General features: G+C 52.2%; 1 protein-coding gene across 15 annotated transcripts in view; it reads left to right on the top strand.

The window, feature by feature from the left end:
- Positions 1-25,640, top strand: part of C28H10orf143 (chromosome 28 C10orf143 homolog) — a 96,742-nt gene that overhangs the window by 25,126 nt on the left and 45,976 nt on the right. For 5 of the 15 annotated variants that reach the window (XR_004810094.2, XR_007406697.1, XR_004810095.2 and 2 more), the window contains one exon: positions 10,642-11,202. The exons of 5 other annotated variants lie outside the window; for them this stretch is intronic. Coding sequence is in view for 4 of the 10 variants with exons in the window: in XM_035707809.2 (XP_035563702.1) it covers positions 9,966-10,203; positions 10,642-10,652 (249 nt within the window). In the remaining 6 variants the exon portion in view is untranslated. Of the gene's footprint in view, positions 1-2,235; positions 2,306-9,965; positions 10,204-10,641; positions 11,203-25,640 lie in introns of those variants that run through there. 5 more of the 15 variants (XM_035707809.2, XM_035707808.2, XM_035707807.2 and 2 more) reach the window with 2 other exon arrangements.

Here is a 25,640-nt window from a genome sequence, read left to right as displayed (position 1 = left end):
TTCCCGCCACCATGTTTTCCCAGTCATGTCTGGTCTCTTTAAATTTTTTTTTTTAAGATTTTGTTTATTCCTGAGAGAGGCAGAGACAGAAGCAGGCTCCCTGCAGGGAGCCTGATGCGGGACTTGATCCCAGGACCCCAGGGTCACGTCCTGAGCCGAAGGCAGATGCTCCACTGCTGAGCCACCGCTGAGCCACCACTGAGACATGGGAAGGTGTCCCATGTCCGGTGTCTTGACATCGCACCCCGGCGCAGGAGCCCTTCAGGGGCAGGCCACCCTCAGATCTTACCGGGTTGGCATGATGGTCACCTGCCTGTCTTTTCTCAGCTCTGTTCCCCACCTTTGCTCTGCTCTGCTGGGTGTTGGGGGGACTCCTTGGCTTCTGGTTTCTGACCCTGGACGCTGGAGTGGGGAGGAGGGCGAGATGGAAGCCAGAGCACCTCTCCCTCTGCCCCTTCCTTCCCAGGTACCAGCTCCTGCAAAGCTGTCCCCCTTGGTCCCAGCTCCTGCTGGGCGGCATGAGCTACTGGGCTCTGGACATGCCACTGCCTCCCTCCGCCCTCCCCACCTGGGGAATAGTTGGTGGCCTTGCCCTTCCCCATGTGGCTCTTCTGCTCTTCCACCATTTGTGTGCTTGAAGCCACATTGAATTCGCCACATGGAATACCTAGGTTCCTTTCTGACTGGACCCTTCCTGGGTTAATTACCTAATGAGTGGACAAGTCCTCTTGGGTTTGCTGTTTTAAACATGGGCCTCTGGTTCTTTGTTGCCCTCTCTCCGGTCCCTGGGTCTAGCCCAGGAAGCTCTGTGTTGGGGAGCGTGGCCAGAACCTGCTCCCCCTCGGGGTCAGCTGGCGGTGTGGTGTGCCTGGGCATTAGATTGAGAAAGAGGTCCTTAATGTTGCTCGCTGGTGTGTGTATGTTCTGTTACCTGGGGTTAACTGTATTTTATCACCCAGACTTGTAGAGAATTGTCATATAAAGGCCAAAGTGCAAAACATGACATTTTTGTTTTAGGGACCCTTCACCCCACACAACCCAACAAGTTGATTTTGGATTACAGCCCGTTAATTGGTGTTGAGGGCAAATACTATGCGAGTGGTCTCAGTGAGCTGCTGTTCTACTCACTTTTTGACACTGAGATGCCCCGTCTGACTGCGGGGACTAGGGGGTGGGAGCAGAAATCGAGGGCCTGACATCGGGGCCTTGGTCTATGCCTGCTCCCTGGCACCCCTGCAGGGATGGCGGGGCAGCCCACGTGTGATTATTTTGATTCTAAGTGGATACACTCACTTTCTTTGCACTTTTTTATCTCCAAATGGTCGACCTTTAAAATATTTGTTTTATTTTACTTACCTGTCTTATTGATAATTCTCCCTACGTCTGTAGCATCTCTAAACAAAGCACTAAAACAGGAACAGCCCCAGAACCTGTGTGCACGAGCGTCTGCCTTTCTCCTGTGCCAGCGTCGCATAGGGCGATGGCTGTGGCCAAGCTCAGCGGCCCAGGTGTCAAGCCGCGGATGAGACTGAGATGAAAATGTAATGTCCTGACACAGATGAAGGAAGATCGATGTGCAGTGGTCTGGTCTTTGTGTCCTGTTTCAGCAATAGCTAGTTCTTGTCAGTCTTTTATTCTTATGTCCTGAGAGGAGAAAACACAATCAGGTGGATCAAGTGAATTTCATTGATTATTCTGTGAGAATCAATTTATGCTTGTCCATTTTCCCCGGGTTTGTCAGGGACCCTAGATTCATTGAACCCCGTCCATTTACAGATAAGGAGAATCGGGTTCTCCATGGTCGAAGGGCAGGCTGGGGCTCCAGCTCCCTTTGCAGCCCGCCCCTCTCTGCCCCTCTCTGCCCATCTCTGCTCCTCTTGGCCCGGGCGTGTGTTGACTGCCAGGCTCCCTGCCCCACACTGGGTGCAGCGAGCAGCTCTAACCCACTGGGAGGCATGCCGTGAGGGCCCGGCTCTTCGCAGACATCACGCCCAGACGCAAGGAGAGCTCCTTGGTGAAGGCATGGCACTGAATTATTATTATCTGGAAGAGTGGCCTGGCCAGGAGAAGAGTTCGGCTGTGTCAGTACAGCCAAGTGTGAATCCCAAAATAGAGGGGTTTGAATAGACTTTCTTACAAAATCTTCAGATTTAGCTTCTGGCAATAAATGTTTTCTCTAGAGTATGGGAACCAAGAAAATAGTTTTGTTTTTTTTTTTTTAAACTATGTTTCCAGACTCTGAAGGATCCCAGAGCTTTTAGATGACCAGAGAAACAAAACGAACACTTCTTTCTCTATAAATAAAGTAAGTGGAAGTATGAGGAGATGGTGACATGGATTAAAAGTGCTTTAAGGAAAAGGTAATTTAGACTGTCTAGGAGCCTACCAGGCTGTGCTGATGCTTGTGTGCTGCCTTCTGCTCCAGGTGAGAGCGTCAGGTACATGGTCACTTTGGTGAGTGCAGAGAGAAGACAAGAGCATCACATACGGACCCATCCCTGGTGGCTGTTACGAGGTCCTCCTTTGTTGGGGTTGGTCCTGGAATGGGCGGGGGGAGGGAGGCTGGGGGCTGGAATTCTAATGCCCAGAGGCAGATGTGACTTTGACCAGTGGAGGCATGGGAGCCAGAACCTGGAGCCTTGCATAAAGTCTTGAGCCCAGATCATCTCTCTGTACATTAAGGGGATTAGACATTAAAATAGCAGGCCATACATGGGTGTGGGCTCCAAATCTGTTCTGTCCCAGTGGTACATGAACCAAAAGAAAAGCACGGACACAAAATAGATACAGACTCTTGAAGTCCTTTAAGCCTTGGACAGTGGCAAATGCAGAATCATCCTGCGAGTGCACCTCCACCATCCGAGGCACACAGCATTCAGAGCTGAGACCGTGTGCGTGGAGGATGTCGCCTCAGCGTATAAACAACATAAACAGATCTACCACTGCGGGGCGTGGGGGGGCACCTCAGGAATTATAACGAGAATACAAACCTCCAAGATTCTGAAATATAAAAGAATCTCACTATGTGAAGTTCACTGTAAAGATAATTGTTTGAAATTTCAAAAAAACTGATTAAGAAGAAACAGCCAGGGGTACCCCGGTGGTACAGTCGGTTAAGACTGACTCTCAGTTTTGGCTCAGTCCTGAGATTGAGCCCCGTGTCGGGCTCTGCACTCAACAGGGAGTCTGCTTGAAGTTCTTACTCACCCTCTGCCCCTCCCCCGACTCGGGGACTCTCTCTAAAAATAAAACTAAATCTTAAGAAGACAGAGGCATAATGAAAGGAGAGCACAGTGTGGAAAAAAAATTGGAAGGCCGGAAAAAAAAAAAAAAAACCCTAAAAGTGAGTGATACAATCATTGAAGTAACATAGTTAAAGACAGAATTAGTGAACTAGTTTATCTGGGGAAGTCATCCCAAACAGCTTGGGACGTAAAGAGATGGAAAGTATGAAAGTGTGATTGAGAGAGGAAAGAATGGAAGGTCTGTCAGGAAATCCAGAAGAACAAATTTAGAGAACAGGAGAGGAAGAGATAATGAAAAGGCCTGACTTGAAAAGACTCGTGGCTTTTGAAAAAACAGCAGCTGAGAATTTCCCAGAATTAAAGAAAGACATGTGTAGCCGGATAATTTTGAAGAGGAAGAACAAGGTGACAAAGATCACCCACCTGTCAGATGTCAAGATGCATTACCAAGTTGTAAGAATTCAGACAATGTGCTGTTGGCCGAGGGTTAGGGAAATAGACCAGTGAAATAAGTTTGAGGGCTTTAAACTTGGGTATAACGCAGCTTAGTGCATTGCGGAGAAGGCAACTCAGGTGGGAGCCACCAGGTCCTCTAACTGCTAAGACGTGTGGCCATCTGTATGAGGAAAAATCAGATTAGATCTCTACCCTACACACAGATCAATCCTGAGAGCTGGAGAGAAGGTTAAAGACCCTAAATGTGCAAAGTAAATAAACGGAGAATTATAAAATCTCATAAAGCCACAGGGAAAAGATTGATACACTTGACTGTACCTAAGACATTGCATACCCAAATTCCTCATCACTGTTCAAGAAGATGCCGTAAAGCAGGAAGACAGTTGTGACATACCAAATGGACCTAGCAGGTTCATGGACAAAGTCTATGAATTGGCATTTCAGAGAAGAGGAAACCAAATCAGCCAGTGAACATAACGGACATTGAGCCTTGCTAGTGATTAAGGGTATCAACTTAAATCATCAAATTAGCAGAAAAAATAGTCACGTAGCTCTGAAGTGTGGAGGAGGATATGAGACATCCTCTATTGTCTAGTCCACCTCCCCTGGCTTCAGTCCTGCCCGCTTATCCTTTCCCCGCATCTAAAGCATTGCTTCCCAAACTTGAACTCTTTAAAGATGATCGGTAGGAGACTGATGGTGAACAGTGTGCTGAGTCGCTCATTAGAAGCTGATGATGAAAATGTGGGCAGGAATGCGGAGTGAAAGGATCTGCCCACCACCTTGGAAGCCGTGTACCTTGGGGTGGTGACTGGGAGATCAGATACCAGCTAAGGGTGGTGACGGGCACTCCCTGGGACCCAGAAGATTCCTTCCTGGGAAGGAACCCTAGCAGATGCCTGAAGAAATGTCAACAAAAAATTATAGTAGCATTGCTTGCTTAGCAAAAATCCAGAACAACTCCCCTGTCCAGTAGGACAATGGACAAGTGGATTTGGGTATATTAATTCAACAAAATATACACAATAAGAATGGATGAATTAAGGTAATGACAGGAGGCTGTGTATAGAATGGTACCATTTAGATGCAATATTAAACATGGAAAACATTAGTATTAACTGAAAGAGTAACTAATGTTCCTGAGAATGAGAGACCTCAAGTTCAGGACGATGAGCTTATTTCTCCTTAGGGCGCGAGGGCTCAGGATCTGCAGGGTGTATCTCCTGTTCTCCCTCCCAAGCGATGCGGTGCTTCATGAGGGTGTGGTACATTTTTGTACCTTTTTGTACTCCTGGAATCATGGTGGGCGGGTCTTGGGCTTGATGTCTCTGCACATCTGTCATGGATGCGGAAAGACATGGAAGTGGAAAGACAATACAGGGGAAGTCCTGCGGGGCTGCTGGGGAGACGTAATGGATTGTTCTGGGGGCGGGGGGATGATGCTTTCACCGCAGACCTCTTGGTGAAAACAGACACCAGAAGACCGTGGCAGGACATCTTTGATGTGGTCAGGGGGTGGGGGGCAGTGCCTGTGTGAACACGTGGGCTGGCTGTGGTAAGCATAGGGTAGGATGGCCGGTGCAGTGGGAGCCCTCCCCACACCCCACCCCCCCGCGGGAAATGTGGATGTCCACCAAGGTGGACTCAGACCAGTAACAGATGAATCGGGAAAGTTATCAAAAAGCTGGATGAGTTAACGTTAGAAAAACTACTACACTGGTAAAAGGAAAAAAAAAAAAAAACCAAATGATTGTCTAAATAGATGCAGAAAACACATCCAGTTACTCCAAATCCCACTCACAATGAAAACTACGCAAACCAGAAATAGAAGTGTTTATCCTGGGGAGGCGTAGGGTTTGTCCTATTTAGTGGAAGCATTTCTGTTGAAGAGGGAAACACAAGTTTGCCTGCTGTTGCCACTTCTGTTTAGTGCACGAGTGTGCGGGTGTGCTGGGTTCCTGACTCTCCAGGGAGGGATAATGCTCTGACCTTTGGCACGTTAAGAAAAAGAAGCAATGGTGTAAAAATTGGAAAGGAAAGAAGTAAACTTATTTCCAGATGATATAATTATCTGCATAGAAAATCCAAGAAAAGCTACAGATAGTGCTAGAACTACTATTCGCCACGCTTGCTGGATAGGAGATGAACACTCAAGCATAGGATGGATGAATGGATAAAGAAACTGTCGTATATATACATAGTGGAATGTTATTCGGCCATAAAGAGAATGAAATCCTGCAACAACAAGGATGAAGCTTAGGGTGTGACGCTGAGTGAGAGAAGTCAGAAAAAGATTCCTCTCATACGATCCCACTTACATGTGGAATTTTTTTTTTTTTTAACATGTGGAATTTTTTTATTTAAAAAAAGAAAAAGCAGCTCATAGATACTGAGAGCAGATTGGTGGATGCCAAAGGCAGGGAATGAGAGGTCAAAAGGTATAAAATGAAAAAACTAAAACAAAAATTTAAAAAGACAGCAGCACCCAGTAAGTAGGTTCTTTAAAGTCCTCAGGCTCCTCACAGGGAAGCCTGCGTGAGACCCCAGCATCCGCTCCTAGTGCCAGTGCCCCTCCACTAGAGCCCACATCCGGAGTTTGAGATAATGCAATGTAAGAGAACAATCTGGGAACCGGATTTTGGACCGTCTGTCCTCCGTGCCTGCTTTTAAAGTCCAGGAAAGCTCTGCGTGCAGTTTGTTTTTTAGTTTTGAACTCAAGGCTTTTCCTAGAACGCGCATTCCTCCGTATCCCCTATTTTCAAAATGACCTGTTTGTCGTCTTAATAAGCTCAACAGTATTCCTCTGTGATCCTCGTGCATCTGGGGCGTGAGCGCTGTCGGTTGGCCTGCTTGGGGCAGGTGGAGCTGCTCCCAGCACAGGCCCGAGCCTGGGTGCAGCCCTAGATCTTCCTCCCCAGCACGAGCACCACTCAGCCTCAGAAGTGGGGAAGGTTATGGGATGCCACCTGGCCTGACTCCACCTCCCCTGACTGCAGTCCCAGCCACTTATCCTTTCCCCCAGTCTGAACAGAGTGTTCCTCAAACTTGATCCCTTCGAGGATAATCAGTGGGAGACATTATAAAGTGCTCGTTATTGTTCCAAGTTCCTCGTTCCAAGCTATTGCTGAGTACTGCTCAGTACTGAGCTTTGTTCCTGTTGTCCACTCCCACCCCCGGGAAGGGTCTTACAGCGGTTAGGCTAGGGCAAGTTCCAGAGCCTTCAAGCTATGGGAAAATCTGAAACAGAGGCAAAAAGAGTGATCTTTACAATGCAGTGCCCTTTCCCTTGATATGGGCCCTGCTCTCCACAGCTCCTTCAGACTCAGGCTGACAAGTAAGCCTTCATAGCAAGGTGGAAGGCCAGTTCAAATACAGACTTTTTGGATTTCTTGGAGTTCCATGCTGGGATCTGCTGGGATGAGGGAAAGCTGGCTCCTGGGCACAGCCCAGACTCTGTCCTGCATGACATGGGGCCTTGAGCACATTAAAAGGACAGTCCGGGCTCCTTGTCATCCCCACTCCCACCTCACATAACCCTCTCCAACAAGCAGCTACCCCTTGGAGTAGGGCAGCAGTGGGGTGGTCTGTCCTCAGGAGAATGTACCTGGAGAAAGGCTGGCCCGGGCCCAGGAAGTAGGCTCTGGAACGGGGACAGGGGCTTAGGGTCAGAACATCCCACTGGCCCTGTGGATTCTTTACCCCATGGAGAGGCACAGCCAGAGGGGGCCCTCTGATGCAGGAGGCCCCAGGCGGTGGGCTCACTGGTAAGGTAGCTTGGATGGAGGGAGAGAAAGGTGAACTCTTACTCAGTGGTAATAATTAGGAAACAAACCACATTCACGTTATTTCTTCCGGATGAGAGGAGCAGCGCATCTCGGCTGACTAGAAGAACAGAACAAAAGCTTCGTGAAGAGTAAAATCTGTTCCATCCCAAGGAGAGGGTGAACTGTATTAAAAGGCAAGTTAGCACTTTCAGAAAAATGTGACTTAGGCTTCCTCAGGTCCGTCCAGTATCCTTTCAGATCAGCCTGCAGGATTCTCTCCGGTATTTGTCACAAGCTGGGTCTGCTAGTGACAGCCTGTCTGTGTACCCGGGCTGTTTCAGGAGCGCCTTGGTTTCTGGGGGCTAGTTTGGTTGGATCTAGAACTCTCCAGGGATTGTCGGTCAGCACTTTGAATAGCCCTCTCACTGCCTTCTGACTTCTGTGTTTGACGGGAAGGCGGCCCGTAATCTGCAGGATCCCTCGAATGCGACACGATGCTTCTGTCTCTCTGCGGGCGAGAGGATTCCTGCTTTGACACTGTCCTTCTGCTGTGTCCACGTGCGGACCGTCTGGGCCCGAGGCCCTTGTATCACAGTATTAGAAACGAAGAAAAGCTGTCTTTAACAAACGTCTTTCTCATCGTAGAAAAATGTCAGAGTTGTATTTTATCAAAAGCCATGTGTTCCCACTGTTTCTTACAAGATGACTTTCCAGCCTGATGGGGCAACAGGGCATCGTCAGTGAGCATGAGACTTGGGGGAAGGCTCCTGTTGAGTCAGAGACGCGGTCAGCGCCCAGACCCCGCCTGTCACACTGCAGAGTCCTTGGACCCCACAGCCTCCCTCTAGATCAGGGACAGGATAGGCTCCTCTTCGGGTGTCACTGTGGCTCCGTGCTGCAGAAGGGACCTTGATAATTAGAACGCGTCTAGAAGAGTGAATGGGACGATGTGGGAACCTGACCCGCCATTGGCTGACAGGCTTAAAGGAGCAGGTTCTGCAGGTTCTTTTGTGCTTAAGATCCTGGGTCTGGGTTTTCATAGTGATGTGGCTCTGTCTGTCTCACTGTTTCCAGTCTGGTCCGTTCTGCCTCCAGCACGTCTTCACATAACCCCATTGCGCCACAGGAGGGCGGGTGGGGCCAGACAGAGACCTCTCAGTGAAGACCTTTTTATTTATTATTTTTTAAAGATTTTACTTATTTATTCATGAGAGACACAGAGGCCAGCCAGAGAGAGAAGCAGGCTCCCTGCGGGGAGCCCCATGCGGGACTCAATCCCAGGACCCCGGGATCCTGCTCTGAGCCAAAGGCAGACTTTCAACTGCTGAGCCACCCAGGCACCCCAGTAGAGACCTTTTTATTTTATTTTTTTAAGATTTATTTATTTATTTATTTATTTATTTATTTATTTATTTATTTATTCATGATAGACATAGATCGAGAGAGAGAGAGGCAGAGACACAGGCGGAGGGAGAAGCAGGCTCCATGCCGGGACCCCAGTGCAGGACTCGATCCCGGGACTCCAGGATGGCATGCTGGGCCAAAGGCAGGCACTAAACTGCTGAGCCACCCAGGGATCCCTAGTAAAGGCCTTTTTAAAAAGAAAATTTAGTTTATGAGCCACATGGTGGTGGTGCTGTTGGCAACAGTGTTGATGATGATGATGATGATGGAGGAGGAGGAGGAGAAGATGACGATGAAGAGCATTGTCTGGTCCCCTTCCCACCAGGCCATCCACTGTCCCCCAGAAAGAGGCCCCGTCCTCTGGAGTCTGGCCTCCTGAGCCCGTTTGCTGCATTCCCTGTCCCACAGCATCTCACAGGGAGCTTTGCCAGCTCTAACCTCATATCTGCTACTTCCTGTGCCTGGAGCAGAGCGTCTCATTGGGTGCCTCTGCCTGGAGTCTCACGGCAGGAGCTTCCTGGCCAGAGACGTTTGGGAAAAGCTACATCCCCTCCCCACTTTTTGGAGATTTGATGCATAGATGATCAAAGAACAAGAATCATGGTAAAGACACTCGTTTGATTTTGTTCAATCCAGTGTTTGCAAAACGTCCTTTTGTAAAGGATGCCTGTTACACATGCATCTCTGGGACTGTTTTGGGAAACACAGGCCTGTTGAATCCTTGCCTGTATTCACAATCAGGGTACAGCCTGAGCTTCCAGACAGATCTCCTGTCCCTGCCTGTGTGTGCTGTGAACCCTGGCTTCCCTCATCCCAGATGACTTCTCTAGTTCTGGAACATTCTGACCTGCCGTTCCTATTACCTGGGAGGCCCTCCCCAACCCTGAAAGATTCTTGGTCCTCTCCTATGTGAAGCCTTCCAGACCCCTCAGCAGGGAGAATCAGCGGCCTCCAGACCATCCCCTTCCAATCCACCTGTATGATCCACCCTTGTGACACGGGGGCTCACAAGCCTGGGTGCCACCTTGCCTCCTGCTCACCAGTCCCAGGTCTCTCAGGCTGGGTCCCCATGGCTCAGGGCAGCACTGCCTTCTAGGAAATGGACACCATCGTGGACCAGCCCGCTGGCATCATGATGTGGTCTTGGAGAGCAGGGCTCCCCTGCCGGCTCCTGCCACTGGGCCACAGATCCACACCGCTCTTTGCCGGGATTGTGGCCAAGTGGGACAACGGTTTCTACATGCCGGACAAGACCTCGTTTCACAGTGGCACAGCGTCTGGCCACCTGTCCGCCCCTAGCCATCTGGTCCTCCCAGTTATTTCTGCGGGTGAAGGTGAGGAGGCATGAGGTGAGGTGGGCAGCAGTCCTGGATGCTTACAAACCTGGGTCATTTCCAGAGCCTGGTCCCCCTGAGAGGGGCCACTACAGCGCCTTTGTGATGGATCCCTGTTCAATATTTAGACATTGTACTTTTTAAATTCTGTTTTATGAATATATAAATTATATTTTCACTCTTTTTTTTTCTCATAGCACTGTAGGGGAGAAGAAAAATGTTTATTGAGAACGTTCTATGTAACAGGCACTGTAGGAAGTGCTTTAAATATCTTTTATTACATGCTAATATATAGTCTGTAAATGTGTATTTACTTCATAAATAAAACATCCTTTACAAGTGGTAGCCCTGTCATCTTAAATGCAGTACTTCGTTCATGTGGGTGAACAGACAGCCACGATAAATTAATTCCCACGATGTATTTTTGTATCATCGTAGGGACATCTTAACCACACCGAGAACCATTAAGGAGCAAGCTGGAAGGTTCCAGTTTGGGTCTCAAGACGTCCATGTGCCAACAAGTGTCAATCTCACAGATGGACCTGGGCACCCACCTGTTGGAATCACCGGTTCAGGAGATCCCATCGCCTACCGCGCTAGAGCCAGGAGGACCCCCATCACCTCAGAGGAGCCTTCGGACTGTTGGCACCTGCTGCACCCTTCAGATGTATCTTCTTGACAAGGAAATCATTTGCATCATGTAAAAGTTAAAGAACATTTCAGTGTCAAATTTCCTATGAAGTTAGAGAACCCTGTGGCTCATGGAACCATATCCAGATGTAGCTCTGCTTTCAGACTCTCCAGTAGTTTTGTGGATGTACCCAGGGCTCCTTATATGCTCATTTTTAATTAAAAGATTTATTTTTATATTTAAAATACTCTATAATCTTAAACTGAATTTTACTAAATGCTGGTGTCCAATCCGTTCTGTGTAATTCCCCAAATGAAGTTATCGGGCACAGGGCCTCTTTTATATTAAAATGGAAATTTCTCACTTTTCTTGGGTTTTCAATCCATCATCTGACTGTGGAGACGGGTGTCACTTTCCCTGGATCTGAAGGCTTCCTGAGATGTCCTAGTACTTACCAGACACGGTCCTCACAAAATCACTGGGTTCCAGCTCCGCTCTCAGGCTCTTTACCCTTCCAAGGCCGGGGTGGTGGGCAGAGGCCCTGCACTCCCTGCCTGGTCATCTCATGCCCATGGCCTGTTCCCCGCCAGCGGCTGCCCCTCAGCACCGACATCCGCAGGGCCAGCCCGCCAGCGGTCACGGCATGTGGTCATGGAGGGACTTCACGTGGCGCAGAAGGGCAGACCGGGTGTTGGGAGGAAACCCGTACGACACCAGCTGTGCTGTGGATTATCCGGGATCACAGGGCACTGCTGTGTCGCAGGAAAGAGGAGACTGCCTCCGGCATCCGGGGAGGTCACAAGTCCTGTGGCCCAGAGTCAGGTCACCAGCTGCCGGGGATGAGCCAGCCGTCCTCACCAGGATGCCCAGGCCTGGAGCGGCGAGCCTGAGGTCTGTGGCCGTGAAACAGGTGCCATCAGGGAGCTTTCTTGTGCTCCTCTCTGCTAAAGGAGACGCGTCGTAATTCTTAGAGAAACCGTGGGGGCGCAGAGCTTCTTAGATTCACAGCATTCCTTTTTGTGCGTCAGCCCGTCCGTTTCGCCCAGATTCACGGGGAGAGGAGGAGGCCGCACGTTTACTTAGTTGTGCTGGGGAACGAGCGCACACATCGCCGCGGCTACTTGGTGAAGAAAGCTTGTTCCGTGGAGAGTAAGCCCCCTGCCCCTTCCTGCCTGGTGGGAGGCACCCCGTGCAGAGCCAGCCAGACGGGGTGCAAGGCTCACGTCCCCCAGGGTGTCTGTGGGAGGGGGTGATGGCCCACAGGGTTTGCTGGGAGCAGAGAGAGGCATGCACGCATGGCCTGGGTGACCCTCGGTGGTCGCCCCTGTGCCCCAGTGCGCGACCCCTCAAACCCCAAAGCGGACACCCCTCTGGGAAGCCAGAGGACAGGAAAGCTTAGAGCAGCAGGGACAATGACAACGGTGGGGTGATGCTGGACCGGCAGCTTTCCCATGAATCCCTCCAGTTCCCCGACTGGGAGGGAACGCTCACGGAAGAGCGAGTCGGCGGGGTGCCCGCAAGGTGCGGCTCCGGTGTTAGCTCAGCATGTTGAGTCTGCTCAGGCCGGGTCACAGACTAGACCACCACGGGGTCCCCGTCCCAGGGCCCATCCTAGCCTGGCCTCCCCCGGCCGGCCTCCCCTGCCTTGCCTCCCCAAGGCGGCCTTTGGCCTCACCCTCAGCTCTCCCGCCTGCCCAGTCCACCTGGGCCCTGCAGCTTGGAGCCTCTGAGGGAAATCAGTGTCCAGGTAAAACTTCTTGTTTGCTTGGCCGTTTCATGACTATACGAGTGATGCTTGTTCGCTGTAGAAGACATGGGAAGCGGAGACAGGGAAGCAGGTGGTGGCTGTGGGCCCGCGTGGCCTGCTGCAGTGTGACAGTAGGGGCCCCCCTGCTCGTTGCAGGAGAACGTCGCATGGGGTAGTGGCAGGTAGTCCGCCCTGGAGCCCAGGCCCATTGTTTTGACAGCTGCGACACCACGTCTTACCATTTTGCCAGAAAAGGTGGTTTATAAAGTCTGTAGGTAAGTGTGGGGACGTCTTTTCTGTCTTCAAGGTGAAGGCCAGGCCAGGACACCCAGCGTGGCAGGCTCGAGGCCGCCCACAAAATGTGCTCATCCCTTTAAAGGGCTTCATCGGTGTTTACTTGTCAAAAGAGGAGGGAGAGAGCTGCCCTCGCACCCCGAGGAAGCGGGCTCGTGTTTGTGTGTGCGTGCTGCCGTTACACAACCTTTCGGTTTGTCCTTTAACCCACAATCCGCCGTTGTTTGTATTTGGTGCAGGGACAAAACATGAGCACGTCCCTCTTATCCTTTCACGAAATGGGTTTATGGTGGCTTCGACACCGAGAAATTCTAAAACGCCCACTTCAGAAAACTCAAAAGCATGGTTAAGTGGTTAAGGAAGAGATGGTAACATTATTTGAAATGTTTTGCCTCCTTTAAAGATATATTTACAATTTTCTTTCTGAAACATTTAAAGTTATGCCTCAGACCATGCTTAGTACAGGAAAAATTATCCATCACTGAAAATGAAATACAAATATGGAAATCCCCAGAACCCTGTCATCCCAGTCTCGCCACTGACGGTGGCAGTTCCATGTCCGTCCCTGTAACACCGGCTCCGTAAACGTGTACGTCCATAGACGTGTACTTTTTGGTGTGAACGTCATGTGCATGTTTTCTTGGTGTGAATGTGTACGAGGTCCCCTCCTTCAATGGCTGCAGATCGTCCCCTTGAGCAGAAATGCCCCAGCGCCCCGTCCGGTCCCCACGGAACGTGTGTGTCGCTGCTCCTCATTCCTCCATCCGTTTACTGCTCATCTATCTACTTGCTTTTTACAAAAATTACTGGATAATCATTCTTACACGTTTCCAGAAAGTTTTTCAATTATTTCCACAAGAGAACTTTCAGTGAGACAGAGGGTACATTCTGGTTGTCTGCCCTCCAGGACGTTGGTCCCAAGAGCCCACGTCCCTTCTCTTTCACTAACACTCGGAAGAGTCTACTCTGTTCTTTTTTTAAACTTGGAACATTATGAACACGTCTGAAAGTCAGCAGAAGAAACAGTGCTGACTCCGGCTCAGCCCAGGGCCGGCTCGGCCGCCCACCCCCTCCACGCCCCGGAAGCAGGTCCCACACGTAACGTCGGGTCACCGTGCTTATTTCCGTGTGCTCTAGTCTCTAGGCTCTGGTTAAAGCTCTGCATGCTTTCGCAGTTTCATAAATGATTGGTTTGGTTTGGTTCAGTTTGTTTTTTTACGACTTGTACAAATTGGGATCCAAATAAGGTCTACCCATCCGGCGAGTTGATGAGTTCGGTGTCTTCTGATCAAGCATCTCCCTTCTGTTTACCCCCCTTGATTGTATTTTCAAGAAACTGGTTTGTGTGTAGAGTTTGTGTCAAGATTATGCTGATTGTGTCTCATGTTTTACCTACTCTTCTGACCGCTGTATATCCTGTAAGTTGGTAGTTGATCTGAAAGCTTGATCAGATTCGATTTTGTTTTTTGGGGAAAGTTCTTTTTTGATCCTTGGCTTTCTGATCTTTGCCGCTGACTTTTCATTCTTTTAATCTGGGTGTCCTGCAGCCCATTTCTGGTACATTTATTGGCTGGGTGCGTATCTTTTGTGTACTTCCCGTCTTCCCACTTTTCTATTGGGGCCTGCATCTTTTTGTTATTTATTTATAAGACTTCTTTATATATGAAGGCTAGTAAGTCTGTTTTTCTCTCATATGTTACAAATATTTTTCCCACTTTATAATTTTTATTTACCATCAGCGATGCTTATGGTACCCGTGGCCACATGGAGGATTACCTGTCATGTCTGTCAGCCTCTTTTTCTCTGGTTTCTAGCCTGAGAGTCACTCAAGAAAGGCCCTCTTTCCCCCAAATTCTGTACATTATTTGAATTGATATGTCGCTATGCATCTACAACTTTGCAAGATTTTTATTTCATTCTTAACATTTAAAACTGCTCTAGGTAGGGGCGCCTGGGTAGCTCAGTGGTTGAACGTCTGCCTTCAGGTCAGGTCATGATCCCAGGGTCCTGGGATTGAGTTCCACGTGGGGCTCCCCGCAGGGACCCTGCTTCTCCCTCTGCCTGGGTCTCTGCCTCTTTCTCCGTGTCTCTCATGAATAAATAAATAAAATCTTAAAAATTAAAAACTGCTCTAGCTAAAAATTTTGGGGGGCAAAGGATGATACATTCAGCTTGATTTCTTCCCCAGATATTAGCCAGTTATTCTAACCACATTTTTCTCCACTGATTGATTGTAAATTCCATGTCTACCATATATGGGATTGCTTCTGTGCTTTCTCTTCTGTTCTTTGATCTTTCTCATCTGGTGGCTGTAGCACTGCGTGTGCCTGTGTGTGTGTGCACACGTGTATGTGTGGGGGGTGCATGCATGTGTGTGGCTTTTTTTATTAAAACATAACACATGCAGAAAAGTGGAAAGTTGGGGTCTAGGCCCAGTGCATGTTCTGGTGTGGACGGGCTACTTCTCCATCGTCCTTGGTTTTTTGTCAGAATGCTCCTGGCTTTTCTCACAGGCTTATTCATCCAAACCAACGTCAGAATCATTTTATCAGATTTCAAAAATAAAAGCCACGTGAGATATCAATTGGATTTCTGCTGAACTTACTGATTAATTGCAGGATAAGCAGTTGCTTTCCAGCACTGAGACTTAACCACTCAGAGACACGGAGTATTTTGCTACGATAAACACTTCTTACATATAAGGGCTTCCTTTATATATAAGGGCTTCCTTTTCTTTCTGTTTTTGGTTTTTGTTTTGTTAGTACTCGCAGCTCAATCCTAGGTTATCTTTTTTCCATTACATTTTCTGATTATAAGTGATTCCAGATCATTTCCTGGAATCTTGCTGTTTAAAACTGAATAGTGCAGTTTTCCCCCAAATGCCATGAGAAGGAAGCTTCTCTGTACTTAGCGACGTCATACGTAAGTGTACCGAATGATCATTTTTAACAATTTAAAACCCTTTGAGGGAATGATTATCCTCACCTTCTGATGGAGACAGTGGCTTGTGCAAACCGGACTTCTCAGACCCCAGCACCTGCCCCCGGGGAACGTGCTCCTCCAACCACAGGTGGGTCCCGGGGATGGGAGGGTCTCACTAAGATGCAAACACTAGTTCTGGGCGGGTCCCTGAGTTCTGCCTTTCGATGAGCTCCCACGAGATGTGGCCACCACGTTCTGAGAACCTGGGCATCCCTGAGTCCCTGAGAGTATGAGCACATGGGGCCTCTGTGGAGGTGCAGACAGCTCCCCACTTCTACGTGGAAAGTATCTCCAGTTTTCTGGAAGAATTTGAATAGTTAACTTTGCCAGATGAGGCAGCCCTCAAACCCACTACCGGGGGTGGTGGTGTCTGGAGGATTGCAGGGTGGGGGGCAGGTGCCCGCCTGGGACTCCTCTGCTTCTCCCAGCACTGACCCTGGGCCTCGGTTTCCTCTTCTGGAAAATGCTTCAGGACCCACTGTGAGCAGTGAGCGGTGGAGTGATGCACGTGAGATGCTCTGACGGCCTGGCGGTAGTGACCGTGACTGTACGACTGTGCTCGGGGCCTCAGAGTCCACTGCCCTGAGTCCCAGGACATCAGTAACGGGGCTTAGCAGCCGGGCCCCCTCCGCAGCAGGGCAGGCCGCGTGCAGGGCACCAGCCAGACCTCGCCCCGGGCTGGCTGCCCTCTGCACAGGACTGGCACTTGGGATTTCTGTGCACATTTTAAAGCACCTTTAGAAACTTGTGGCCTGGTTCTTTACAAATCCTTATGCCAATTTGGTGAGGATTTCCGGCCAGCGCGCACACGTGAGCTCGTGGCTCTGCAGCCCACAGGAGGGCAGGGCTGTGCGCGCAGACTTGGTGGGGCTCAGCAGGACACCGGGGGGGGGGGGGGCTCCATGGGGACAGACTTCCAGAGCCTGAGAAGATAAAACAGCTCTTGGGAGTGTGGCGGTGAGAGTTGCGCGACAGCGTGAGCATGCTTAATGCCACTGACGTGGATGCTTAAAAAGAGCACGGTTTAGGTCATGTGTATTTTGCCACAGTGAGAAACCCATCCAGTCAAGGCTTACCAGGACTTTGTGCGAAGTGGAGGCGGTTCTTCCCCTCGCCTCCCAGGATCATCGGCGGTGGCTGGTCCACATGCTCATCACTCATTCTCCACTTCTCTTCCTCCAGCCACTGGAAACCCGGGGATAATCTGGGGACGCAGACACCCGCCCCCCGCCCTAGGTTCCATGGGCAGGTGGCCGCAGAGAGCTGGGGATGAGTCTTCGATCCCCACGTTTGGGGGCACACGGCGCCGGCAGGCATTTGGACAGGCTCCACTCCCGGCCATGCGGAGCCGTCCTGCAGGGGGTGGCCCTCCCGGGCCTCCCGCCGAGTTACAGGCCGGGTCAGGGGACGCTGGACGGCAGAGCGCTGGGCAGTGACCCGGTGTCGGCCAAGACACCTGCATTGAATGAATCGTGTGGCGGGGGCAGGTCTCGGAGCAGCAGCAGCAGCATGTGTGGCTCTGTCGCCCGTCTGTCCATCACCGCAGGGACAGCCCAGCTGACAAACGAAGGAGGACAGGGAGTCCAGTCTGGAGCTCTGGGCCTCACGCTGCGTCTCCGCTGGGAGTCTTCCTCAGATACCGGACTTCCTTCAGCTCAGGCCCCTCGGAGCCCGCAGCTTCGGTCCCACAGAGGTGCCCATCTGTGTCCAGACCTCAGCAGTCATGGCCTCAGCATCCGGTCCCCAACCGAGCCCCTCAGTGCCCAGCCCCCGTGGAGGACAGCGTGGCGTCAGGTGCAGCCCGGGTGGCAGGTAGGCTTGACTCACGGAGCCGCTCTGGGCAGCCGGGCACGGGGCTGCTGGGTGGAGGCCGCGTGTGTCCCTGACCGGAGGCCGCAGGTAGTGGGGCCCACCGACGGGGCGGGGGGGACGGGCCGCAGAGGGTGAGCTTGTGCCTCCCGCCGCCCCCGGACCCAGTGGGCCTTCTGGCTGAACGTCGCTTTCCTCCAGTGGATTTTGGGGCTCACATCTCCCTCCAGAGTCACAGGCACAGTTGTGCTTCGCCTCCGGTGGCTGCCCCACGTGCCCGGGGTCCCTGCTGGCCGTGGGGTCACTGCGGCTTCAAGCCGAGCCCGTGTGGGCCTCCAGACACCCCCCGTCCTCCGAGGACGGCACCCAAGCTCCCAGCCTCCCGGTAGACAGGAGAGTCGGGGGCTCTGGAGGCGTGGGGAGCGCCTGCCTCCCGGAGCAGGAGCCCCGGCACTCGGCGCGCCTTGCCCGGGTCAGGAAGGTTAATTGTGCATCTGCAAATACACGGTGACTCTTTAGCCGAAATTCAGGACAGACCAGATTTGTTTACTGACATCTGAATTTACTTACATGAAAATAGTTACACAAATACAAACTTAAATCACATTTAATCAAGACCTTCATAAAAAAGAATAAAATGACAAGAAAAGTTGGAACCATCAACCGCAAACGTACACATCAATTAGAGCGGTCTTTCTGGTGTTCTGGTGAGACCCACTTACTCGTGTTGCAGGAAAGCCAGTTCAGTGATGATCTAAGTCTCTTTTTTAAACATTCTTGGGATGTCTGGGGGTCTCAGTGGTTGAGCGACTGCCTTTGGCCCAGGGCATGATCCTGGGGCCCGGGATCGAGTCCCGCGTCGGGCTCCCTGTGTGGAGCCTGCTTCTCCCTCTGCCTGTGTCTCTGACTCTCTCTGTGTCTCTCATGAACAAATAAAACCTTAAAAAAAAATAAAATTCTTGACAAGCCTCTTAATGGTCAATTTGAATTAGAAACACATCTTTTCCGCCGTCCCACAGCGTCCCTTCCCCCTGTGCCCACACTGTGCTTTTGGCGTCCTGCCCCCGTGACCTACGTCACTGCCGGAACCAGTGTCATGATGCTTTTCCTCCATGTTCTCTTCTGGAAGTTTGGGTTTCAGGCCTTACCTGTAGGTCGATTGCTGTGTGCTGTGAGACGGGGTGCCGTTTCATTCCTCTGCACGCGGCTCCAGTCTCCCCAGCGCCCCTTGGTGAAGAGACTTTCCCGTTGTGTGCTCTTGGTGCCCCTGTCGACGCCCCTTGACGGCGGATGTGTCTGTGTCTGGCTCTCTATCCTGTCCCACTGGTCTGTGTGCCAGCACGTACATTTGTAGTCGAGAACCGTGATGCCTTCAACAGGCTCAGGAGAAGATGCTCAGCATCACTCGCCATCAGGGAGGTGCAAACCCAAACCACGGTGAGATCTCCCCACACCTGCTGGAATGGCTGTTAGTAAAAAACCAAGACACTGAGTGTTGGCGGTTTCGTGGAACAATTGCAGCCCCTCTGTGCTGTTGGCGGGGACCCGAACTCGTGTGGCTGCCGTGGAAAACAGTACGGAGGTTTCTCCAAAAACGAGAAATATAGTTACCATGTGATTTGGCGACTCCACTCCTGGGTATTTGAAGTCAGGATCTGTGAAGGATGTTAGCACTCCCACGTTGATAGCGGTATTATTCCCAAGGGTCTTAATGTCCACCAACAGATACACGGGTAAGGAAAACGTGGTCTGTACCCACAGTGTAATATTATTCAGCTGTAAGAAGGAAGCCCTGCGTTATCAGACAGCATGGAAGGCCCTGGAAGACACTATGCTGAGTGAAATAAGCCAGTCGCAGAGGACAAATAGCGCACGATTCCGCCTGAGGGAGGGGTCTAAACTAGACTCCTAGAAGCAAAGGATGAAGTGGCCGGATGTGAGGAGTTGTTGCTCGGTGTATGGCTCCAGCTGCACAAAACCAACACGCTGCACAATGGCCAACAACACTGTATTGCACACTTGAGCCTCTGAGAGGCTAGAGCTCACGTTAGGTGTTCTTATCACAATAAAATTTACAGAAAACAAAACAAAACAAAACCCCCAAAAGTTGACCTGTCGCTACAGCACCACTCTGCTCCTTCTCCCTTTGGGTCCAGATAGCGCTGCCCCGCGGGGAGGGTCGCTCGAGGGTTTTCTGCTGCTCCCGGGGCAGCAGCTCCTTGAGGTTAGGGCAGCACCCTGACAACAGAGCAGGGGGAGGCTTCTCACAAGGACCCTTTGTCTCCCCAGATGGTTCCACTTACAGCGCGGTTTCACTGGCATCCCAGCTAATTGATAGATGCGCTCGAGACCTGTGGTCCCAGAGTCCAGGCTCCAGAGAAGCCCACGTTGGCTGCTGTCCCGTGCAGACCGCAGATCCCCACGGCTGGCTCCGTCCCCTGTCCCCTTGAGTCTCACGTTCCACAGCGAAGTCCTGACACAAGTGGAAATGCTGCCATGTGACCCCCATGCAGCCCCCATGCGTTCTGAGTTGTCTTCTGGAAAACACCATCCTGGACATGGAGGCCAGACCCAGAAGATCTGACTCAGTGTCCCCAGAAGCCCCAAGAGCAGCAGCTGTGGCCTCCATGGCCTTCACAGCCTCCAGAAGTCCCGCGGCAGCTGAGCAGTATTTCATGCAGTCACACTCCACACTAGTCTGAGAACCTCTGGGTAAAAGTGACATTTTGGGACAATTCGTATAGATGATAAGGTCGTACAATTTGCCTCCAGATGTGGTTTTCAGATATGATGGTAATTGTTTATCACACACAGGATGTCCACCAACATCCGACTGGTGTTAACAGACATGATTGGAAAACCTTCTTAGGATGTGTATTTTTTTCCTCAAAGTCACTGCAAAAATTTTGAAATACTCCACTGATACTTAATTTCTCCATGAGGCCGTTGGGGCTCCTCTGATCCTCCAGCGTCCTGGTCTGAACTCCTCCTTTAATCCTGTATTCTCGTAAGAATGCTCATAATAGAATACGGGTGGTGTCCGGATTTACCTGCGCCTGATGAGACCCGGCAGACCTGAGGCCGCTCACTGCTGGCCTCCCTGCGGCCAGGCCAGGCCTGGGGCTCCGGCCCCTGGTCGCTTCCTCTGGGGCATTATGTCCTTCCCCTACCTGTCCTGGGGAAGCCCCGAATGTCGGGAGGCTGTGGCCGGTATCCCACCTCCCCCCAGAGCTTGAGCCCACAACTGGCCTGTGTGCAGTCCACAGAGCCCCGGTGCCTCACCTGCTGGTGCTCAGATGCCAGAGCTGCACGCCCAGCTCCCCATGGGATGGGCCCTGACGGCTCCTGCTGCTGCTCACCTGTGGGTGCTCAGACTGAAGAGCTGCACACCCAGCTCCCTGTGGGATCAGCCCTGACAGCTCCTGCTGCTGCCTGGGACCAGCTTCTCCCGTCCCGCCCGGCCCCTATTCCCACAGGTTCCTCCCAAGGGGCCGGGCCGCTCTCCCTGGCACAGGTGCCCTTGCCTCGGCCTCTCTCCCCCTGGACCTGGCAGACGTCAGGACAAAGCAAGTTCTGTAGGGTGAGGAGGATGCTGGTGGCCAGGCAGAGAGAGGGTGGACAGGAGGGGACGAGTTCCCGTGATTAAAGGAACCTCAGCTGCTGCTGTCATGATTAACTAATTTAAAAATCTAACACAAATATAACCCGGCATTAACACTTAATTCTGGTGAGAACGTGCGTGGTGTGATTCTCTGTATTTTTCTTTTGCTTTTAGGTATTTCTTAAGATGTTCTTTCAAAATTAACTTAGAACAAGGAGCACACTAGCTTAGTAGTACAACCCAGGGTCTGTAATTACGGCCACGCTGGCTCTGTCCATGCACGTCCTGGACGCCTCCACACAGCAGCTGGGGGAGTCCCCTCACGGTCCCCCGAGGCAGGTAGGGTCACCCGCTCCGGAGACAAGGAGGCGGGTGCCTGGCTGGGGTCGGGGCGCAGGTCGGTGCTGGAGCAGGGCTTGCCCCTGGCCAAGGGGCTGCACAGCTCCCGCCTGCCTTCACACCGTCGTGGTTGCCGCACGCTCTCTATGTTGAAGACACTCTCTGAGAATAATTATTAAAAGGGAATCTGAGTGCTAACTCCTGTTTCTTTGGTAGCTTATGTGGACTGAATTCAGATGTCCCCTATGTTATTTGAGGTAGAAAATGTCAAGTGTTGGTTTGCAAGTTTCTTTAAAACACATTGTAAAGCTTTATTACGGTTGCCTTTTTCTTTTCCATATTTTGCCTTTATTTGGTGGCTGAAGTGACTTTTGTATTTCAACGATGATGACAAGGTCACCGTGCCGTTGCCACCGTATCCAGTCACACTGGCTCAGCCTTCAGCCTAGCACTGCCCCACGCCCGTCCACGCAGGTGCTCCTCCCAGACGCCCTGGGGGAGGCTGGTGGCTCCGTGACCCCCCACGGCCCCGAGGCAGGTACTGTTACCCATTTTGGAGACAAGAAAATGCCAAACGTAAAACTGAATAGTGTAGCTGAGCAAGGTTTGCACTGGGCTTGAGTGGACGGCGGGGATGGTGCTTTGCTCAGTGGTACCCAGTGCTGGGTGGAGCATTTTGGCACCCAGACGGGTTTGGTGCCCATCTGCAGGGTCAGTTTGAATGGATTTTAATGACCTTTGAGAGTTTTGAGAGCTCCTGCTGCCATAAAGCCTGTGGTGTGCTTGGGCTGCCAGGCCCTGTGAGGCGTGTGAGCATCCTGAGGGGGTGGGGGGGCCCCGAGGGTCCCCTTCCTGCTCCTTGGCCCTGTGCCCACAGCTTCCCGGGAGGCGTCTTTCCAGGTCAGGGTCCACCACCTGCCCCTGGTCCTGAACTCAGCCCTAAGCTGTGTCTCCTGTGTCTAGATGACCCTCTCCTGGGTGAAAGCCATACATGCAGGCTGAGAAAAGCACAGAACACCTGCCGCAAGATTTGGACTCACCCCTAATTTTATCATCGATCATCCCTTTCTAAGTGTTGCTGTTTCCCTCTTTCTCAGCTTTGACCCTGTACAGTGAACAATCGAATACCTGAATTTTTCATTTAAAATTTTAAGCATTTCTTATGACTTTCAGATTCTCTAAATGTTCGGGTTTTTTTTTTTTTAAGGATTTTATTTATTTATTCATGAGAGACAGAGAGAGAGAGAGAGGCAGAGACCCAGGCAGAGGGAGAAGCAGGCTCCATGCAGGGAGCCCGATATGGGACTCGATCCCAGATCACACCCTGAGCCGAAGGCAGACGGCCAACCACTGAGCCACCCAAGTGTCCCAGATTCTCTAAATGTTATTTTAGAGATGCCCTCAAGGTCAAAAATCCCAGACTCGGCTCAGCCAGAGGAATGCTCTCACTCCCAGAATTGCAAGTGGTGCTTACTGTGTGTCGCCTGAAGACTTGTCACTCCAGCAGCAGAAAACCGAAATCCCCCACCCTCCAACGATGTCTGCTGAGTCAGCAGCTGTCTCTGGGTGCCAGGGGGGCTCAGCTCATTGGCCATCGGACTCTTGGTTTGGGCTCTGGTCACAATCTTGGGGCCATGGAATCGGACCTGGCATTGGCTTCGCGCTTGGCTGGGAGGCTGCCTGAGATCCTCTCCCTCTCGCTCCCTCTGCCCCTCCCCTGCTCGTTCCCTCTCTGTCTCTCTCAAATGAACAGATACATATTAAGGGAGGGAGGGAGGAGGGGGAAGGCGGAAGGAAGGAAGGAAGGAAGGAAGGAAGGAAGGAAGGAAGGAAGGAAGGAAGGAAGGAAGGAAGGGGAAGGGAAGGGAAGGGAAGGGAAGGGAAGGGAAGGGAAGGGAAGGGAAGGGAGGGGAGGGGAGGGGAGGGAAGGAAAGGATGGTCAGTCGGTCTTTGGCCACCATGAGAGCCAAATGCCTCTGCAGCGACTGCAGGCTGCCTGGGCACCTTCCTTCCAGCGGCTGGGGAATAGCAGATCCCTGGGCAGGGCCCCCTGGCCCAACGCGGGCAGACCTGGACCTGCCTGCTGTGTCGCCCACCACCCTTAGGGAGTCACCGCTGGCCTGGACAGCACACTCCGCGCATGGGAATGAAGCAAGCAGCAAAGACAGGGCACAGCAGGGAGAAGGGGGCTCCCGCCCTGGGCCTCCTGCTGCCACTGGCCGAGGGCTGGTGGGGCCTGGGAGGGACACGGCCATCGCAGCCCGTACCTACCCCGCTGTCCTCCAGCATTGACACAAACTATGTTGGCCTGGAGAGGAGGCAGCGGGGCCAGAGAGCCGGCCACCAGACTCAAGGACGACCTTCTCTGGCCTCCGAAGGACAGTCTGATGCATGTCCCGGTGGCCGGGGGAAAGGAAGCACGCTTGTTCTTTAGGAGAAACTGCCTTTTCCCCTGGAGCTAAATCAGAAAAAATACTTCCAGTGGGTCTCTATGTACACGACCTCGAGGTGGGGAGCATCCCTGACTTGGGGGTCGAGGCCAAGGCCACAGCGTTGTAATATGGGTGCGTGAAGGCATGTCTCGGGGCTGGGGTGATGTGGCCGTAGCGTCAGCCATCTCAGCGGAGGCAGGGACAGGAGTTAGAGGAAGTGTGTGGTCCTCTCCCTCCCTCTCCCTCCCCCGCGGCCCTTCCCCCAGCTCTGTGGGGGTCTGCGCTGGCTTTGCAGTGGGAGGGCCTGGACGCCTGGGTTGCTCACTGAGGGAGATCAAGGTTCTTGAGAAAGACACTGCGGGCTGTGGAGCTGTGGGCACTGTCGAGGCATCAAGGCAGCCTCTGGAAGGGCCAGGGTTCTGGAGGCCCCAGGCTGCTTCCCCATCAAGCACCCAGGACCTCCGTGCCTTGACAGACGCGCAGACATCCTGAGTTGACACTCGGATGAGAGGAAGCAGGTTGCCTTTATTCCATATACAACAGGGATGAGATTCACAAGGTAACAGTCGTGAGCACTTGTGCACAGCCAGTCCTTCTCTGGCACGTTGCTCTGATGGGCTCCCGGCCCCCACGATGACACCACGGCCACATCCCGGCCTTGTCCCCACTTTACAGATGAGAACGCCAAGGCAGAGAAGCTGCGGCACGCACACAGTGCATCCCCTGGGGTCACGCAGTGGCTGCTCCCAGAGCCCCCCCGGGTGTCCGCAGGCTTCTGGGCGGCTGCAGAGTCGTGTGGCGCCCAGCCAGGTGGCCATCTCCGGAGACGGACGCGCGTGCCTCTCCTTGCAATCAAGAAGCAAACACCTGAGCGGCGTCCCCCACACCGCCCCCCGCAGAGGGAAGGGGACTGCCCCTGGGAGATGTCACTGGCTCTCAGGGAGATGTGAGGCCCCACGCGGGGCGGAGGTGCACTGATCAAACGGGCCTGGAGTCCACTGTGAAGCTCCGAGCGGGGCTGGAGCAGGTGGGGCTGCCCGCGGCCTCGCTCCCCCGGAAACACGCCCGGCCCACGGCAGGGGCGGCCGGCAGCGGGCACCGCCCGTGGCTCGCACGGAGATGGCAGCTTTACATATTTAAAAGGCGCATGGCCGGCTTCCTATCTGAAGGATGTTTCCCCGGAGAGACCACCACCATTTGATCTATTTTTGATTAAAATGTAAAAATTAAAAATTAAATCAAATGGTAGTAGAACTCCTTGGGGAAAACACACTTCGGTTATGAAGTATTCCCTACAGTAACCTTGAGACTCTTACAGCAGCGTTGTCTCATCCGTAGGTGGTCTCTTTATGACACACATAATTAAAATGAATTGCAGCGAGAACCACCAAACGCCTCCTTCGGCTGTGTGGACTGCGGGCTGGCGCTCCTGGAGCAGGTCCTGGGCGAGGGGACAGGTGCGGCTGCCCGGCCAGGACGGGACCCGCGGGTGCCCCCCGGCCCTTCCCCCTGCCCGGCCCCCCTGCAGTCTCGTCTCGCCCGCCTCGGCCACGGGGACCTCACCTGCTTCTCCTGCTCGAGCAGCCGACACACGTTTCAAGT

The sequence above is a fragment of the Canis lupus genome, chromosome 28 (genome assembly GCF_003254725.2).
Source record: "Canis lupus dingo isolate Sandy chromosome 28, ASM325472v2, whole genome shotgun sequence".
Taxonomy (NCBI): domain Eukaryota; kingdom Metazoa; phylum Chordata; class Mammalia; order Carnivora; family Canidae; genus Canis; species Canis lupus.
Note: the sequence above shows the minus strand (reverse complement) of the source record. Positions and strands in the feature narration are given on the sequence as shown.